The following is a 19,670-nucleotide window of genomic DNA, read 5'->3' on the forward strand; positions in this document are numbered from 1 at the left end:
AACTACTTCTAAAAATAAACAATTAAGTAAATATTAAAGTGGGGAAAAACAGTGACAGTTTTTAGTTAATTCCAAGTCCTAGAGAAATAAACAAGACTTTAAATCAATATCAAAAACATATTAATTACATTTCTTTAAAGTGTCAACCCAAAATAGCATACCTTTAATTCATCAACTTAGCACCCAGACCAGCAGTGTGCTTTTAATGTTGTGATGAGCTAATATACTAATATACTAAAAAAATATATAAGAAAATAATTACATAGTGTCACATAATTTGATACATTAATTTTGCACAATAATAATCAACAAGTTTACTCCCGTTGCTGCCGCTGATGATTAAGAGCGATAATAAAATACAAACTAATTATTAAAGCCCAACAGAGATGATTTCATTCACAGCACAACATGAGGACTCTCATACCGTTAAAACAATGAGTCACTACAGAGTCCAGTCGTCCTCCTACTTGTTGTAATCCACGATCTACAAGAGTGAATAAATGTAACTTTAGCCCTGTTCTTGCATGTGCTTTCATACTGTGTGGATAGTTACGTTTTAAGTTCAACAGATCACTTACCACTAGCAATTGTTTGTAATCAGTTCACCTCACGCTGCACTTCCTTGTTCTACACACAGGTAAGACAGGGCGAGCGCTTGATTACGTCACCCTTACATAGCCTCTACCGGGGACTGACAAGCAACCACATTACATAAAGAAGGAATTTCTAAAGTCATTAAACCTTTAGAGACACATTAATATTTACATCCATCTTTACTGGCTCACAATTAACCTCCCACTCCTCCCACACACGTGAACATCCATGGACATAGAGATTATTAATAAAAATAATAATGATAATATTTTGGACTATATAACACATACATAGTCCATATTATCCCCTGCATATCCGTTAAAACCAAAACATTGTCTAAAACCTTTAAAATTATGTCATCGAATGAAGGGCCAAGCATGACCTGAAACCATGTAAAAAAAGTAAAAAGCACATTTCCTTCCTCATGCACCAAAACTACCCAATAATGCATTTACACTGAAAGCTATTCTTCACCTTAACTATAAAAAAAAACTCTTCACAAAGCTTCCAGTGAACTCACATGATGTTACTATGCTGAAAAACACAGAGAGCTTCTTTAAACCTGCAGACAAACCTACATGACCTTGTATGCTGATGATGCTCAGTTGGTTTCGAATGACCAAAAGATTCTCATATTCAAATTTGTTTTCAGCACATTTTGAATCAGCTAAAAATCAGCCATTTTCTCAGAACATTTCCATAGAGAGCCACTTTGCATCAGCAGCACCATGCTCCAGTGCTCTGGGAGAGTTTATAGTCCTGACAGTTGAACACTGGATGACTGACAGCTGTCCTTCATCACAACAGAAATCCTCGTCCTCATCATCAAAAACATGACTTTGATCTGCGTCCTCATCTGGACTCTCCTCCTCTGCTGCTGCTTCACAGGTAAAGTCCAGAGAATCAAACTCCTCTCCTCTATGAACATCCGTCCCTCTGAAATGAAGCCCACTAAACCCTGATGCTGCTTTCTGTTTTTGTCTCTGTATCCTCAGAGTCCAGAGGACAGGTCACAGTGACTCAGCCTGCAGCAGTGACCTCTGCTCTGGGAGCCTCCGTCTCCATCTCATGTACGACCAGTCAGGATGTTTATTATAGCAGCTACCACTATTTAGCCTGGTACCAACAGAAAGATGGAGGAACTCCTAAACTGCTTATATACCGTGCTAGCACTCGAGCATCAGGGATTCCAGGTCGTTTTTCAGGCAGTGGATCAAACTCTGCCTTCACTCTGACCATCAGTGGAGTCCAGACTGAAGATGCAGCAGTTTACTACTGTCAGAGTTTTCACTATATCAACAGTCAGTATGTGTTCACACAGTGAAAAAGCGTCGTACAAAAACCTCCCTCAGTCACACTGAACAGAAACTGAACTGACTGCTGCAGCTGGAAGTTTCTGCAGAGACTGACACACTTCACTGAGGACACACACACACACGCACACGCACACGCACACACACACACACACAGACATTAACACACACACATGCACACACACACACACACACACACACACACACACACACACACACACACACACACACACACACTTTATCTAAAACTCTTAAAACATAGCCTCCAATGGAATGACTAACACACCCATGGACTGGTTTAGATCCTAACTCTCTGGTCGCGCTCAGTTTATTCAACTCAAAACCTTCAAATCCTGGGGCGCTGGTGGTGCAGTGGTTGGTGCGCGCGCCCCATGTGTGGGGGCTGTGGTCTTCTAGGCGGGCAGCCCAGGTTCGTGTCTGGCCTGTGGATCCTTTCCCGCATGTTATTCCCCATTCTCTCTCCCTTATTTCCGACTCTATCCACTGTTCTATCTCTCAATTAAAGGCACAAAAAAGCCCAAAAATAAATCTTTAAAAGAAAAAACTTCAAATCCCAGCCATTTCCAGTCACTACAGGTGATCCTCTGAGTTCTGTCCTGGGACCTCTTCTGTTAATCATCTATCTCCTTCCTCTTGCCCATATCTTCTCTAAATATAACATCCAGTTCCATTGCTATTCGGATGACACCCAGCTCTATTTGTCCACCAAACCGACCTCCTCCCTCCTGCTTACTTCCCTGTCTGATTGCCTACAAGAAATCAAATCCTGGTTATTCTGCAACCTCAAATGAAACAGTGACAAAACAGAAGTTCTCCTCATTTGCACCAAATCCACAATTTCAAAACCTGACAGTTTTCTCTCACGATTGACCACTCCTCAGTTTCTCCCTCCCCTCAGGTTAAGAGTCTGGGTATCATCCTCGACAGCACACTATGATTCCAAGCTCACATCAATAATGTCTCGGTCTGGTTATTTCCATCTTCGTAACATTAATCGCCTCCGCCCGTCCCTCACACCCAACAGTACTGCCATCCATGTCATCACCCTGGTTACATCCTACATTGACTTCTGCAACTCCCTTCTCTTTGGTTTCCCTCTCAGGTCCATCCACAAACTTCAACTGGTCCAGAACTCTGCCGCTCGCATCATTACCAGAACGCCCTCTGTTAATCACATCACTCCTGTCCTTCAGCAGCTTCATTGGCTTTCAGTTAAATATCGCATTGACTTCAAAATTCTGCCCCTCACCTTCATGGCCATCCATAACCTCGCTCCTCTGTTCCTCTCTGAACTCCTGCACATCAACGCACCCACCCGCACTCTCAGGTCTTCTTCTTCAATTCAACCCACCACAACAACCGCCTGCCTGTCCACATTGGAGTCCAGAGAATTCAGCCGTTCTGGTCCCAGCCTCTGGAACTCCCTCCCACCACACATCCGTAATATTCACTTTCTGTCCATTTTTAAATCTAATCTCAAAACACATCTTTTTAAACTGGCATATTCAGTCTGATCATTCTCCATCCAGTCTCATGAATCCTCCTTACAATGATTTTATACATCCTGTAAAATTTTATTTTTAATGTTCATTTTATCGATGTAGTGTTACTTTGTTGTTTTTATCTCTGTTTTCTAAGGTGACCTTGAGTGCCTTGAAAGGGGCCTTTAGATAAAATGTATTATTATTGAAGGAAGTGCCTAGCATGACCTGAAATAATAGAAAGACAAAATAAATCATTAAAGTATGTTCCTCTAACTTTAAAGCCTTCAATAACTGTTGTGAGGCTTCCAGTGAACTCATATGATGTTACTCTGATAAGAAACACAGAAAGCTTCCTTTAAAAGAATCTTAAACCTGCAAAATATTTTAGCAGGATGTCTAAACAGCAGGTGGAGGAATGATCTAAAATCAATGATGAACACAATGAATGAGAAGTGGAGTAGAATATAAATAAAAGTCGGTAATTTGTCTACTTCTTCTTAAATAAATGAGTGTAACAATGATAAAACGCAATGAAAACACACAATGACTTTGTATGCTGACAAATCTCTGCAGTATGTTTCGAATGACCTAAAAACTTCTCATTTTCAAATTTGTTTTCAGCACATTTTGAATCAGCTAAAAATCAGCCATTTTTTCAGAACATTTCCATAGAGAGCCACTTTGCATCAGCAGCACCATGCTCCAGTGCTCTGGGAGAGTTTATAGTCCTGACAGTTGAACACTGGATGACTGACAGCTGTCCTTCATCACAACAGAAATCCTCATCATCAAAAACATGACTTTGATCTGCGTCCTCATCTGGACTGTCCTCCTCTGCTGCTGCTTCACAGGTAAAGTCCAGAGAATCAAACTCCTCTCCTCTATGAACATCCGTCCCTCTGAAATGAAGCCCACTAAACCCTGATGCTGCTTTTTGTTTTTGTCTCTGTATCCTCAGAGTCCAGAGGACAGGTCACAGTGACTCAGCCTGCAGCAGTGACCTCTGCTCTGGGAGCCTCCGTCTCCATCTCATGTAGGACCAGTCAGAATGTTTATGTCGCGAGCAGCTACCACTATTTAGCCTGGTACCAACAGAAAGATGGAGGAACTCCTAAACTGCTTATATACACTGCTAGCAATCGAGAATCAGGGATTCCAGATCGTTTTTCAGGCAGTGGATCAAACTCTGCCTTCACTCTGACCATCAGTGGAGTCCAGACTGAAGATGCAGCAGTTTACTACTGTCAAAGTTTTCATGTCATCAACAGTCAGGATGTGTTCACACAGTGAAAAAGCATCGTACAAAAACCTCCCTCAGTCAGACTGAACAGAAACTGAACTGACTGCTGCAGCTGGAAGTTTCTGCAGAGACTGACACACTTCACTGAGGACACACACACAGACACACACACACGCAGAATTTTTCTAATATTTAACAACTTTCCTAAACTCTTAATGCACCAACACACCTACAACACACAAATGGCAAAACAGTTAATTTCATGCTCAAAATCACACATTGTAAACTAAAGTCCAACACTAATTTTCAAAATAAAATAATACACTCACACACTACACCATGTCCACCAAAACACTACACTCAAAATAGAATCATTCTTCCAAAACATTAACACATGTCCTCTTCCAACATCAACATTTAATCACAGCACAATGTCATAAAAACATGAACATCAGATGGAATTACAGGAACTACATTATTTTACATGTGTCAGATCTGCCCTTATACAATAGACATATTTGATCATAGATTGTGCTTAGCACTGCAGTTTCTTTTAAAGCCTCTTTACATTTTGTTTTGTTGGGTTTAGTAAATGCATGCATTTTGTTTCTTTGGCTGCAGAAATGTAATACAAAAAAGGAATGACCCATCTCAGAGTAGCTTTATAGAATGTACTGTTTATGAAGAAAAGAAGACAGAGACAGAATTGCTACAGTAAAGGCTTTATCTGCAACAGGACATTACTGCAAAATAACAAAAATATACAATATAGCTGCCATATATTGTATTACTGTATGTGAAAATACAAAATATACAAACAGAAAAAGCCACAGAAGAATAAAGAAAGAAAAAAAATCTGCCCGGTCTTCTGCATTTGGCCACATGTTCTCATCCACATCACACCTGATATATTCTCTGGCAAGGCATCTTCGGAAGAATCTTCTGGCATGCCTTATCCACCCCTGGCAGTGTTCAGCTGTGATGTCTTGACAGGCAGCATCCATTGCATCCAGGAGGGACATTTGGTCCTGTGGGCGACGGTCAAAAACCTTCCATCTCCAGGCTGAGAAAAACTCCTCAATGGGGTTGAGGAAAGGAGAGTAAGTGGCAAGGAAAAGGGACATCGTCCTCGGATGGGTGTCAAACCCGGCTGTGAATGCACAGGAATGGTGGAATACCACATTGTCCCATGTGATCACATATATTGGCAAGTGGTCTCCGACCTGTCCCCTTTCTGCCTCTGCCACCAGTCTTTTGTGCAGGTCGTCTAAAAACAGGAGAAGGTGGTCAGGGGCCAATCTCACATTTATGCAGGAGTGCACCATTTTTGGAGATTGCAGCGCACATGGTGATGTTGGCTCCTCTCTGGCCCAGGACGGTTACTGTGGCCCTTTTGCCAATTATGTTTCTTCCACGCCGACGCCTTTTCGCCAAGTTGAAGCCAGCCTCGTCAACGTAGATCATTTCATGTGGGACTTGATTGGCCTCCTTCTCCATGACTCTCTGAAAGTAATCAGACACAGTGTGTGTAAATGCTTTGCTGTAGACCTACTGTACTCCAGGTTTATAGAGTAGGTTACTGCAAACACACTATGTATAGTACAGTAATGACTGTATTGCATAACCTTACCTGGATGTATTGGCGACAGAGTTCTTTGATGCGCTCACTGTTCACAAAATGAACTTTGTATAGTTGTTTCATTCAGAACAGTGTTTCCCCTACCGTTATATTAGGGGGGCGGCCCGCCCAACCAACCAACTGCTCTCTGTGTCGTGCACGGCAGAGTTTCACCCCAGTGCACACACACACACACACACACACACACACACACACACACTTGCGCGCACACAGGTGAGCACACTCTCACCAGCGCAGGCCTGGGTGTGTGTGTGGTTGTCTGACAGACACACACGCAATAAGAAAAAGTCTGTAAGAAGCATCAGAAAATAAAGTAGTCTGCTTAGTTGACTTCGGACTTTTCTGGGCATGTCTCTCTCTCTCTGCCGTTACTCAGGGGATGAGCTGTTAGCATGCTGCTTTCAGGGGTACTCAGACAATGAGAGATGCATTCTGTGCGCTCAGAAACGGGAGTTGCAGGAACAACTCACAGGACCCCATCCCCCGCCCCCCCAGAGCTCTAAACCTAGGGGAAACACTGCAGACTCTAACCCTTTTCACACATACAGAAATCTCCTGAAAAACTCCGGAGATTTGGCTACCCGGAGGTTCTTTAGGCTATGTGTGAAAGCAAACAGCCGCATTTTTCGCGTGGACTTTACCTGGAGTTTCTCCGGCCAGACTCCTAGTATTTTATCCGCAGAAAGTCCGAGTGAGCTGATGTCTGAACGCATCGGCATATACTCCAGAGATTTCAATTTGAGCCAATAGAAAGAGAATGACGTTTATATACAGTTACTGCCTAAAGTGTCTGCACGCCACCACTATGATCTCTGTGCACGTAATTAAACGGCTGCATTATGTTTTCTGTTCGTCAGTATGTTTTTCTCCTCTCTGTTGTGGATGTTGTCATTCCATTGGATTACACATAGCATTGATATAAAGGCAAATATTCTCATTATAACATCGTGTAGCGGACTCTGTTGCTACTGCCGCTACTACCGCGTTGTTTATTTACGTCACGTCTCACCTTGGGAAATCCCCCGCCCCCCCCCTCCCCTCTGACAGGGATAGCCCCCCGCTGTGAGGAGCATATGTGAACGGCTAGGTCGGGAGAATCTCAGGAGTGTTCCTCCTGTAATTATCTAGATATTATCCGGAGTGCATATGTGAAAATGGCTTCTGTGATTAGCTAGAGTCTGAGAAATGGATTTATGCTGATTGATACAATGTTCCTAAGACAAGGTTGTCCTCTACAACTCTGGACTGAATGTCCTTCAGTTTTATTTTATTGTCAGAAATCACCACGTTGACAATGGCAAGTTCCTGCTCTTCATTTAGGAGCTTCCTTCTTACCCCTGAGGGAGGTAGATGTTGAATCCTTAGAGAGACAAAACACAGTTACATATGAGAGACCGGAGGCATACAGTTCCTGTAATACATGGTAAATTGATTTACACTTTGCAGTAGGAGAAGCCTTGTAAAATATCCAACCTGTTGGCTTGTCGAAAAATCCGGACAATGGATGCCACTGTGTCCCGGCCAAGGGGCAACCTCCGGTCTCGAAAAATGAAGCCAATGCGGAAGTACAAAAAACTGCAGTTCCTCGAGGTTCCGCTTGAGGCTGGCTGCAGAAGCGGCGGAAGTGCCATAAGCCCACAGCCAAAAAAGCCCGTTTTTACCACAGGAATTAACATGTTTATAGCCTGGTTCAAGAAACGAGATCTATCTAATTAGTTGACGGCCCCTTCTCCTCCCACTGTGGGTGGTGGGGGGGGGGGAATTTTTTTATAACTCGTCGGATTTTATTTTATTAATGAAAACGGCTATGCCCATATAAGGGATGTGGCAGATTTGATTGACAGCTCTGCACGCTGCATCTGTCTGTCAGGTCAGCAGGTCAGGAGGCTAGGTAGCAGCTTGATCCGTCTGATTTCTCGTCTTTTTTACTTCATTTGGAGAGTTTGTTTAACACATATCTGACAACATATATGGCTTGCTGTGCGGTTAACAGACCATCCAAGAAGTTGATGCTTCAGTTTTTTTCGGTAAGTGATATAGTAGTGTTATATTTACTGCATACTCGTGTCGGTATTTATATTTACGGACCTAGCTTGTTTAGCGTTAGCTTGTAAACCAGTCGGCTAACTGTACTCAGTGTAGCCCATTATTTACGGTCAATGGTTTAGAAATGTTTGTTGTTGAAAATAATGAGTTTGTGTGATGTTAGAAGCTAAAGGTTCACCTCGGTGGTTAACCGCAGACTGTAAATATGGTTATCTGACGTTATGATGAATGTTATACTCCACGTAAATGTCGACATTAAAAAACAAACTTTGTGTAGTAATTATCCGTCAGTACTTAACATAAACTTAACTCAACTGAACCTAATATGCTGTGTAGGTTATAGAGGATGACATCAATGTTACATGGTTGACGTAGTGTCTTAAGATTTGTGCAAACTGTTACCAAATTAAAAAAAATGAGTTCAGGGAATTTTAATATGGTTATTAATATAGTTCTTAATCGTTACAGATGCTCTTACAAAGAATATAGCAGTAGAAATATAAAATATAAATAACATTTGGAATGAAAATAAGATATAAAGCAATAAGTACAAGAAATAGTTTGAAGAATACAGCCATGTACCGAGCTCATGTTAATAACAGATGAGCTACTGTATGTTCTGTACTAAAGCACAGAGAGTTGGGACCTGTTAATGATTTAAATAATTCAGGTTGTATTTGTTTCATATTAAGATGAAGTAATAGCCACAATAAATTGCTTAATCTTTCCTCACACAAAATCTGAGACAATTTGATGTGGAATATCATTGTGCAAGTGAGTGAGAGAGCTGAAAATAACATGATTACAATAAGGTTTATCTTCTTAACTTTGAATAGATGTTGATTACCTGAATACTGTATCTTTGTTGTCTGGGTAGTACACTGTTGAATTTATAAATGTGCTCTCATACACAGATGAATACAGAAAAATAGATGAGAACAAAACAATGATCCTGAAGACCCCGCACTAAAAGTCCATGTTCTCCTGGATCCGTGTCACATGCTCGAGCTTCTTCAGAATGACTTTTCAACAGTCGAAGTTCTGGTGAGAGAAGATGGCCAGCAGATAAGACAGCAGTACATCATCCACAGGCTTCAGAAGAAGGAGGAGGGTTTGCACCTTGCATCATGCTTCAGCTGTTCAAATAAAAATAGATCTCCTCCAAACAACTTGCAATCAAACCATTTTCTTCCCATTTAAAAACCCTTTGTCCAGTTTAGATGGGAGAAGTTGATATTATGTGATATTGATCTGGTAAGACTACATTTCTAAATCATTTTTAACTGTGTTTTTATTCACAAGTTATTGATCTTATTTACTATCCATGTATCTTGATTTAAGAATGGGGCTGTGTTTAAGGGCAAATTTTGAACTACATTAGTATTTGGTAAAAAAAATTGTCAAAAGAATAAAAAGTTGTGTAAAAGTAGACTTACTAAGCTATTGAGTTGAGCATTAATGCACATTTTAGTCTTGTCAATTCAAATCTGAAATGTATACTCATAAGTAGACATAAAGGAGTGCATTTATATTGAAATATTTATTTAATCTGAAAAACCACATTCAAAAAGCCTGTTTTTACAGCAGAGATTAACATGTTTATAGCTTGGTACAAAACAAACAAATAGGTCTGATTAGCTCATGTCTTGATCGACACACACTGTACGGGGGTCGTTTGATTTGATGAAGGATAAGAGTTATTCACAATATGGCGTGTAGCTGACCAGCTTGACAGGCGGGTGCGGTGTAACGATTTGTCAGGAGGCTTAAAACACGCCTCAGCTCCAGCTCTCAGCCTGTGGGTGACATCACTCAGGCCATCCGGGGGAGACCTCCCTCGCAGCGAGCTGTTGAAGAGAAGCAACCGAAGTCCACCCCAGAAGAACCAACAAATGCAGATGTTGTTGAGGCTCAGGTTTCTTCCTCTGTCTCTGCAGCTCTCTGGGCACCTCGACGGACAAGTCACCAATAATCTACACTGTGTCTATAGGAGAAATACAAAGGTGTTCAATTAATGCCTCAGACAAGACAAAATGTACAGTTAACTACATGTGACAGCTCAGGGTGTTTTTTTGTTATTAGCCTTATCTGCAGGAATAATATTGAACAAGATAGCTGCAACTCATAATAATAGATGCCACTCCTAAAAACAATTTTTTCTAATACTTAAAGTTTTTGGTGTGAAGCTGACACTGTCCACAGACTCCATGACTTCACAGGGTTCAATAGAAAACAAATGTCTTAAGATAAATACTAAATAATTATTTTTCAATTGTCATGTTCACCCACATCGCTGTTGACATCAGTAAATATAAGACACAGACATTCCTCTTTTTGTCAGAACAGTAACATGAACTATATGCTTTGTAATATTGATTTCTTCTGGATGTTTCATATTTATTTACAGTCTATGGATAAAACTTTGCTAATGTATTTCTCTGCTAACACTGACAAAGTCTAACTTCTCTGACAAATAACTAATAACCATAATTGTATATTTAAAAAAGTATAGTTTTAAGACTTTAATTAAATATTTGGGTTGAATATAATTCCTTTTAACTGTGTTGTAGAAAAGTTAAATGTTAACTTACTGTTTATAGAGTTTTCTCAGGACGAGCAGGAATAGGGGATGATGGCAGCCTAGCCGTTAGCTATGTTGTCAAGTGGACTGCTAACGTCGCGCTGAATGGGCGGAGTTAAGTCCTGCCGGTCCCGCCTTACTGCTGTTGCTAGGTTGATCCAAAGTTAGGTTGAGACTGCAAATCCAATATGGATGCAGCCCTCGATTGGACTCATTTGCTGCCTATGTAACAGACGGGTCAGGGTTTGTCCAGTAATATTTACAGTCTATGGTCCCGGCTGAGATGTGTTCACCAGCCTCTCTGTATGATAGTCTGTGGTTTATGACATGCTCTATGATAGCAGCTCTTATTTCATCAGTTACCCTAGCTCTGGTCCTTCTTTGAACGCCACCACACATTCTAACTCCTCTTCCTCTACCTTGCCCTTGTCCCATTTCTCTCCCTTGTCCCACTCCTCTCCTTTGTCCTGGTACTCCTCTTCCTCTCCCTTGTCCTGGTCGTCTTCCTCTCCCTTGTCCTGGTTGTCTTCCTCTCCCTCATTTTTCTTTCTTTCTTTGCGTTTCTATATACTTTTCCCTTCAGCCCAACGAGGTATTTGCATAATTTCAATCAGCTGTTTCTCATTAGAAATGGAAAAAAATAGTATCATATATTTGTGTTTCAATCTATAATATGAACAGCTGTTCATGTTGGCTTTAGCCTATAAGTTAGGTTTAGAATATGATGTTATCTGTTCTGACATACAGTGAGAAAGCATTTGTAAATTTGGCAGTAAAAATCCATTGTTTTGGTCTTGGATGAGCTTAATGAGAAATTAAGCTGCTTAGCCAAAATCCTTGAATATTTAGTTAATTCTCAGTTAAGGGCCTTCTTGGGGGCCAACAACATATTGCAAACTCAGCAGTAAGTTTTCAGAACAGGGCATAACACAATCACAGCAGCAACACTTGTGATAAACCATATTGTTAATCATCTCGATAACTGTCAACATTGTGCTGCTCTCTTTATTGATTTATCCAAAGCCTTTGATACTGTTGACCACAGCATTTTAATAAATAAGCTATCTTCAATAGGATTTGATGAGCTCTCTGTTAACTTGTTTATGATTATCTCTCAGGGAGAACTCAAGCTGTTGTTGCTGAAGGTATTAGATCGAGCTCTCTTGAAATTAGCTAAGGTGTCCCACAAGGGTCTATTTTAGGTCCACTTTTATTTTCTTTGTATATAAATAACATGGTGCTCTCTTCCCCACATTGTGATGTACATTTTTATGCAGACGACACAATCCTGTATGCCACCAGCGCCTCTTGTCAATTAGCTATTTAAACTTTGCAGTCAGCTTTTGATGCCTTTCATATAGCTCTCATTAATCACAAGCATATCTTAAATTCTGATAAAACAAAATGTGTTTTATTTTCAAGGTCCTATGTGAACAATATTCCTATTGGTATTCACACACTTCAGGGTTCCCAAACTGAGAGGGTAGAATCCTATAAATACCTAGGGATTTGGCTGGACAATAGGCTCTCTTTCTGAAACTATTAGAATAAAAATAGGATTCTTATACAGAAACAAATCCTGCTTCTCCACTGCCAGTAGGAAAACCATTGTGCAATCTACAATTATGCCTGTTTTTGATTACGGTGACATTGTATACATGCATGCCTCTCCCACCGCCTTGAAACCCCTTGATGCTGTGTATCATTGCGCATTGAGGTCCGTGACTGGCTGCAAAGCTCTGACACATTACTGTACCTGGTTGGCCCTCTCTGGCTATGTGGAGGCACACCCATTGGCTCAAATTTATTCATAAGTCCATTCTTGGTCTACTCCCCTCCTATCTATGCGCTCTAATTTCACGCAACATCGGTAGCTATAGCCTACGCTCGTCTGACCTGTTATTGCTATGTGTACCTAAGGTCCACACAGAATTAGACAAGATGGCCTTTAGGTACTCCACCTCCTCTTCTCGGAACACATTACAGCAGGGCTATTCAATTGGCAGCCCTGGGGTTGGGTCCGGCCCGCAACGTAATTTTTAGTGGCCCTTTAAGAAGTCTTTACTCTTAAAAATGTATCACTGTATGTTTTATTCATTTTTAAATTGCCGACGTGTATGATGTCCGTATTACCATGAGACAGAGGCACAGATTTTTTTCCCAATTTGTGTGTCTCACCCTGGTCTCACCTCATGGTGTCGCAATTATTCTTGTTTATCCATCTCCTGTTTTCGTTCCTTCTTGACGCATGCGCTGCTCTCATCACCACGGTCTCAATGCACTCATAAGCAGCACCAGAGATCCGGTTTTTGCTAGCACCGTTCATAATGTCTCTTTCTACTTTAAAAAAATGAAAAGTGGACTCAGAAAACAGACAATTTAACACCGAATGGACAAAGAAGTATCTGTTTATTTCTGTTTCTATGAGGCCCATGTGTTTACTATGCAACGAGTGCGTATCGGTGTGCAAGGAATACAACTTGGCCCATGCAAACTTTGACACGGTTTTCCCGCTGGGGTCTGATGCTCGCCACCAGAAGATATTGGGGCTGACTGCATGTTATGACCAAAGACGTCGCACACTTTTTTGGGCTCGTACCGAACAAGAGAGAGCTTCATCATCAGGTTGGTGGTTGTTTCTCCACAGCTGAGATCACTACATTGTTTGATCCACCAAAGTCTCCTGTGTGCTAAACTAAGCGGTGAGTTAAAAGAAACCATGGACTCTGTCATGGCAGTAATTAACTTTATTCGTTGTACCTCCAGCTTACAGCACCGCCTTTTCTGACAGTTGTTGATGGACATGTCATCACAATATAATGACTTGCTTACCCATAAACCCCATGGCTCAGCAAAGGAAACGCATTGAAACGTTTTTGTGAACTCAGAGAGGAGATACTGGTGTTTCTCCGTAATTCAAAGCAGAAAAAGACCAATACTTTTCTGTGTCTTATGGAGAACGAGGACTTTGGTGCTACTGTTTGCTTTTTGTGCGACATTTTCCATCACATGAACCACCTTAACACGGAGCTGCAAGGCAGGGATAAAACAGCGATTCAGCTTGTGGAGAGACTTAATGCTTTTCAGAGAAAGCTCTCTCTTTTTTCTGCTGATCTATGTCCAGGCAAAATGCTTCATTTCCCCACACTGTGTAAATCAGGCCTACCTATCACAGAGGCAATGACGAGATTTATAGATGCTTTGAAAATAAACTTTGCCTCAAGATTCGAACATTTCAGTATCCCCACAGAAGTAATGACATTTGTGAAGGACCCTTTCTGTGTGGATGTCGAGGGAGAGTTTGCATTTAATGCAAAGGAACTGGTCACCTCACTGGATGAGGCATCTTTGCAACTTGAACTGATTGACATTCAGTCAAGTGATGACCTGCGCCAGTCATTCCAGCTGACAGGTTTTCAAAAGTTCTGGACTCATGCAGTGAGCAAGAAAAAATTCCCTCATTCAAGGAGTCTGGCGCTTTTCATCCTCACTATGTTTGGCTCAACTTACACATGTGAATCCTCATTCTCACACATGAATGCCATTAAGACTACTAACCGTGCATCACTCACTGCCCAGCATCTGCACCACTGTCTGCGCATTGCTCTGACAACCTACACTCCTGACTTCAGTGCTCTTGCTAAATCAAAAAAATGTCATTTCTCTCATTAAATGTTGGCTACATGATAAACAACAGTTGTAAGTTATACCTTTTGATATTTGAAGGTTGTTTGCACCAGTTTGAATATTACTGCTGAATCTTTTATATCAATAATGCAATATTATGCACTTAATGTGGCCACTGGTGTGGACAGATTTTTGATAAATGGTGCATTTTCAATACTGAAGGATTTTCCTTGGAAAAAAAAACTCTGCACTGTCATTGTTGGATTTCTATCCATAGTTAGCAACTGCTGGCTGAGCAGACTGTTCTAGGCAGCAGTATTGTTACTATTTAGGATTAAGTTTTGCAGGTTGTTTGTTACAATTTAAATGTTACTCAGGTGTCTTAATATTCACTTAATGTTATATTATGCATGTAATCTAGCCATAGATGTGGTATGGCTCACACGGACTGTTTATTAAGGTGTCTGATGATGCAATATTTGCCTTGATAGTTTGCACCTTTATTGTTATAATGGATTGTGACTCAAAAAACTTTTTGTTGCTAAGATTGAGTGCACTTAAGCCCATCTTGTCTGTTAATGAAATGGCTAAATTTCTAAATGTCTGGTATTGCTCACTCGGACTATTGCTCACGTTATATGGCCATTTGAATGTAGACATGACTTTTTTTATGTTGTGTCATGATGCAATGCAATGTTGCTGTTGTGCATTTAAAAATACAGTATGCACTTTCCAATATGTTGTTGTTCCCAATGGTATTCAAAAAGCTTCAAATATGATTACCCATATTTCGAGCCTCAGGCCCCTCATTTGGTATCCATTTTTGGTATCTGGCTCTCAGTAAAAACTAATTCAATAGCCGTGCACTACAGGCTGACTTGCGGCGAAGTGATCTGGTCACTCTAGTGCAGGGGTGTCAAAGTTCTATTGGGTCGGGGGCCGGATTTGTTCAAATGAGACCTCAAGTGGGCCGGACTAATTTTGCAGACATCACTATAACTTGACACATGGATTTATAGGCTAATGTATGATTAGAAAAAAAGACAAAAAAAGTTACTTGTATAGAAAACTGCATGTTAACGCAGAAAATGTAAAAGTACATTGAGCAGGGGTTAACTCTGTCATTGCAAACTGCATGTTGACACATGGAAATATTTAAATGTACCACATTACAGAAGAAAACATCAATAATTATGTTTTGTTTGTGATTATTATTTTATGTTTTAATATTGCTGTTCAAGGTTATAGAAACTTTGACACAGGTTATTCTACCTGCCCTGTGATCAGTGCATTAGAGAGAGAGAGAGAGAGACTTTAGATATGTGTGTGTCAGGCCACAGCACAGTTTGCACTCCTTAAGGTTCATTACAGATTAAACCTGCTCACATGAATAAGTTATCACAAACACACAGAGTGTCTTTGATGCAAAGACCGAAGTCATCTTCACATATTTTAGTGTTAGGCATTATAAAATGATAACATTTTTCCAAACGAACTGACTTGAATTTATCCTTCAGTGTTGCGCACTGCAGTCTGATCAGCTCCGTGTGGAGTGCACGTTTTTCAACTAAGTAAACTCAGTTAAACGACTTTTGATATGAGTCTGGCAGTCCGTTCTTCTGCGTGTCCGCACTATCGTAATCTAACTCTGTCACTGACTTTATGCGCCATGAATCTGTGCCATCTCTGTGCGCAATTCGAGGAAGCATTTTAGCGCTGCTCCACGGTTAAACCCGCGGACCTCTGTATGCTCGGGCAGCTTGTGCGTGATATCGTATTTGGATAAGAATGAAATGTTCAGTAATAGTTATATTTTTACGGTCTGATGAAAGCTGGTGATAAAGTCGCAACAGCAGGCTACTGCATTTAGAAGTGATGTCGCGCTGAAACTTTTAGGTGACCAACAAAACATGTTCACCTATGGGTGACCTAAAAATGAACCATCTGTAATTAAAAATCAGTTAATATTCATTTTAATTTACTGTTTTTACAATAACCAGAGGTAAAACTAGTCGGGAGATGCATCAGGCTCAACGCCGGTGACCGCAACCTACACTTCTGTCTGGATGTGTGGAGACGGTCTGGGCCGTTACGCATGGCAGAGATGATTGTTTTTTTATTTGCACGAGCTGCTCTTGGTGGCTAACTCCATAGGAAGCTTTGTTATTATCAGCCAAAACTTTTGTTTTTCATCATCGAAGACAGGAGAAACTGGAAAGAAGTGTGCATAGAACCGAAGACTGTCAGGATGCGCGCGCAGTGCAAAGGTGTGCCTGTTGTTAAGTCCCGTAGCTTTGATACAATTCTGGCAACTTGTGACCAAATAAAACTAAAGAAATATCGCTCCTTCGATCTCTCTTGAAAACCTGCATTCCGTGTATAACCAGGTTAAAATTATTATTATTATTATTTTATATTTGAAACTTCACCAAATCCTGATAAACATTGAAGAAATATTCGTTTTAACATGTTTAATGTGTGTTTTGTGGCTCACTGAAGTTCAACTGTTAATACCTGTACTGTCACTTTAAGAGGTCGCAGTGTGCGTGACGTCATGTGTTGTGCTTCTCTCAGTCCGCGCTAAGCTCACTGAGAGAAGGTAAGGATAGTTTGCTCTGCTCATGGTTTAGCACTATTTCTTGTTATAGACAATGTAAAATGCAGCAGTTTGCAATTGGAGGTTACTCTTTAAGTTGGTGAACATGCAGAAGAGTTGTGTTTTAAATGTAGACTTGTGAATGAACTTTATGAAGTTTATTAGCAGACACATGTTTCCAAGTGCTACAGGGTTTCCCTTATGTTTATCTGCTAACAGGGGACTGGAGACCCGCGTGTGTGAGAGAGACTGCATGTTACTTAGACTTTTGTATTTCTTTTTGACTTGTGCAGATGCAGCAGCCAGCACGGTTCACAATAAATGAGAAACTAGTAGCAGATCGTGGTCCGAGTACTTCTTTCAACGCAACACCAGAACACAACGCAGATATCACGACCAGTAACAGATGTGCATCCAGTGAAGTTTAGAACTTGAGCAGGACAGGCACACCCGCTACATGTGTCACCTCTCTCAGGTGTTCAGCCTGTTTGCTGATTAGCGTAATGCAGGAGCAGCTCGTGCGCTCGACTCGTCTTTTTTATGATACTCCCTGCTGAGAAGATAGTTCAAAGTGCCCCATTTAATTAATTTTCGTATCATGATATCAACCTTTAAGTTGCTCATTATACATATTATTATATACGTATTTCGGGGGAAATACGTATTACAAATATTTAATTTTAAAAAAATCTCAAAATATTTTTCAATACATTTCCTCCTCCTTCCCAAAATGTCTCGCGGGCCAGATGAAACCTGCTGTCGGGCCGGATCCGGTATGTCTGACATCCCTGCTCTAGTGGCATTTAAAGGGATGCTGAAAGAGCACAAATTTAAATCAATTGGGAGTTGTCTATGTTAATAGCCCTGCTTAGGACACCTGACTTGACTTTAAATGTGTTTGTATGATGTTTTTGTGCGTATTGGCCATGCATCTACTTTGTGTTTTTGATGTCTGTTACTTCTTTCTTTTTTATTATTTTATTTGCCACTGATGTACCCAGGTCTCTCTTGAAAAAGAGATTACAAAACCTCAATGAGACTACCTGGTAAAATTAAAAAATAAAATTAAAAAATCTACATGGTGCTAGTGATGACTTGGTGATATTATGGGTTTTCCACCAGGCTGCCAGAGGTGAGGAGATGGTGATGGTTGTGTGCTAGTCCTGTTCCTTAATTGATTGTGGTTGAAAGGAAAAGCCCCTTTTTGAAACAACGATTAACTTCAATTCATTTGTAGTTTGACTTTTATCCCCCAGTTACGGCTGCAACCTTCCTGGTGTTACAGTCTGAGTGAGTGACACGCCAGCTGCACACAAGTTGATGATTTTTCAGTGAAATTCATTGTCATGGTCTTGTCTCATTCTTGTCCTGCCTTGGTCTTGATCTTATCTCGGTCTCTGAGCACTCTGGTCTCGGCCAGTCATGCTGGCTATCATGGGTTTTGTTAATTATTACCGACTATTGTAGAGACTAAAGCACAAAACAAGTTTACTGTCATTTGGGAATTTATATAAATTATGAAAAATGATATCGTTTGAAGTTCTGTGATCACTGATGGCACTCATCAAACATATTGAGGAGCTCAGTCTGAGTTTAAAAACAGTGTTTATGTCTCATCATGATGTGGTTTTACTCGTCCTTTGTAAAGTTATCATGGAGAAACTGCATTTCTTAATGTAGTCACTGGCTCCATGATGATGAAGTATCTTAAGACAGTTTGTGATAAAAGAAAAGAAAAGTCATTTTAACAACTTTGAAAAAATTAAAAAAAGACAAAAAGTGTATTTCTCATTGATTTAATGAACAGATTATCAGAAAACGATACACACACATCTGAAGCAACAAGCTAATATTTATTCTTTAGAAACATGAAGTAAAGAGAGAGAGAGAGGTGCAGAGTGAGAGCAGTATCACAGTAAAACCAGCAGCAGAGTCCCAGTGAGGCATTACTGGGAACACTGGTCTCTACTCAGACTTTCTGTGACTCGAGCCTGGGCGCCCTGGGTGGCCTCACAGGTCACAGAGCCCACCTTCCTCCACTGGTCTGCAGAGAGCCTCAGGGTGCTGCTCCAGCTGTAGAGAGCGTCCTTCTCCAGCACCGCAGCGCTCCTGCTCTCCTCCCAGCTGCTGCTGCTGCTGCTGCCGTCCACCTTCCAGGCCAGACTCCAGCCTGAGGGGAAGCCCTTGTTGGCCAGGCACATGAGTGTGGCCTTCCCCTGCTCCAGCTCCTCATTGGAGGGGGGCAGCACCGTCAGGGTGGGACGCACATCACCTATAGGAGACACCAATCAGATTAGAGCACAGGGAGCACACAACTGTCAATCAAACACCAACCCTATAGGACACCTTTAATGTCTGAGAGTTGATTTTCTTTTTTTAGGAGTTTCTGTCAGATGTTTCTTTCTGCTCCACCGGTCACTCACTCACACATTGTTTCACTTCCCTTTAAGAAGCCTCTCATGCACATCAGCACACAGAGAGAGAATCACACAGAACGACCTGAAATATATTTAAACTACATCTGAATCA

The 19,670-nt window shown here is 41.0% G+C and overlaps 2 gene segments (V, D, J or C); one reads left to right on the forward strand and one right to left on the reverse strand.

Moving 5' to 3' along the window:
- Positions 1-19,670, forward strand: part of LOC132990871 (Ig kappa-b4 chain C region-like) — a 637,710-nt gene that overhangs the window by 410,969 nt on the left and 207,071 nt on the right.
- Positions 18,974-19,433, reverse strand: LOC132991528 (Ig kappa-b4 chain C region-like). The segment is given in 1 exon segment: positions 18,974-19,433. A coding segment is annotated over 1 exon segment (255 nt).

The sequence above is a fragment of the Labrus mixtus genome, chromosome 16, assembly GCF_963584025.1.
Source record: "Labrus mixtus chromosome 16, fLabMix1.1, whole genome shotgun sequence".
NCBI classification, from domain to species: domain Eukaryota; kingdom Metazoa; phylum Chordata; class Actinopteri; order Labriformes; family Labridae; genus Labrus; species Labrus mixtus.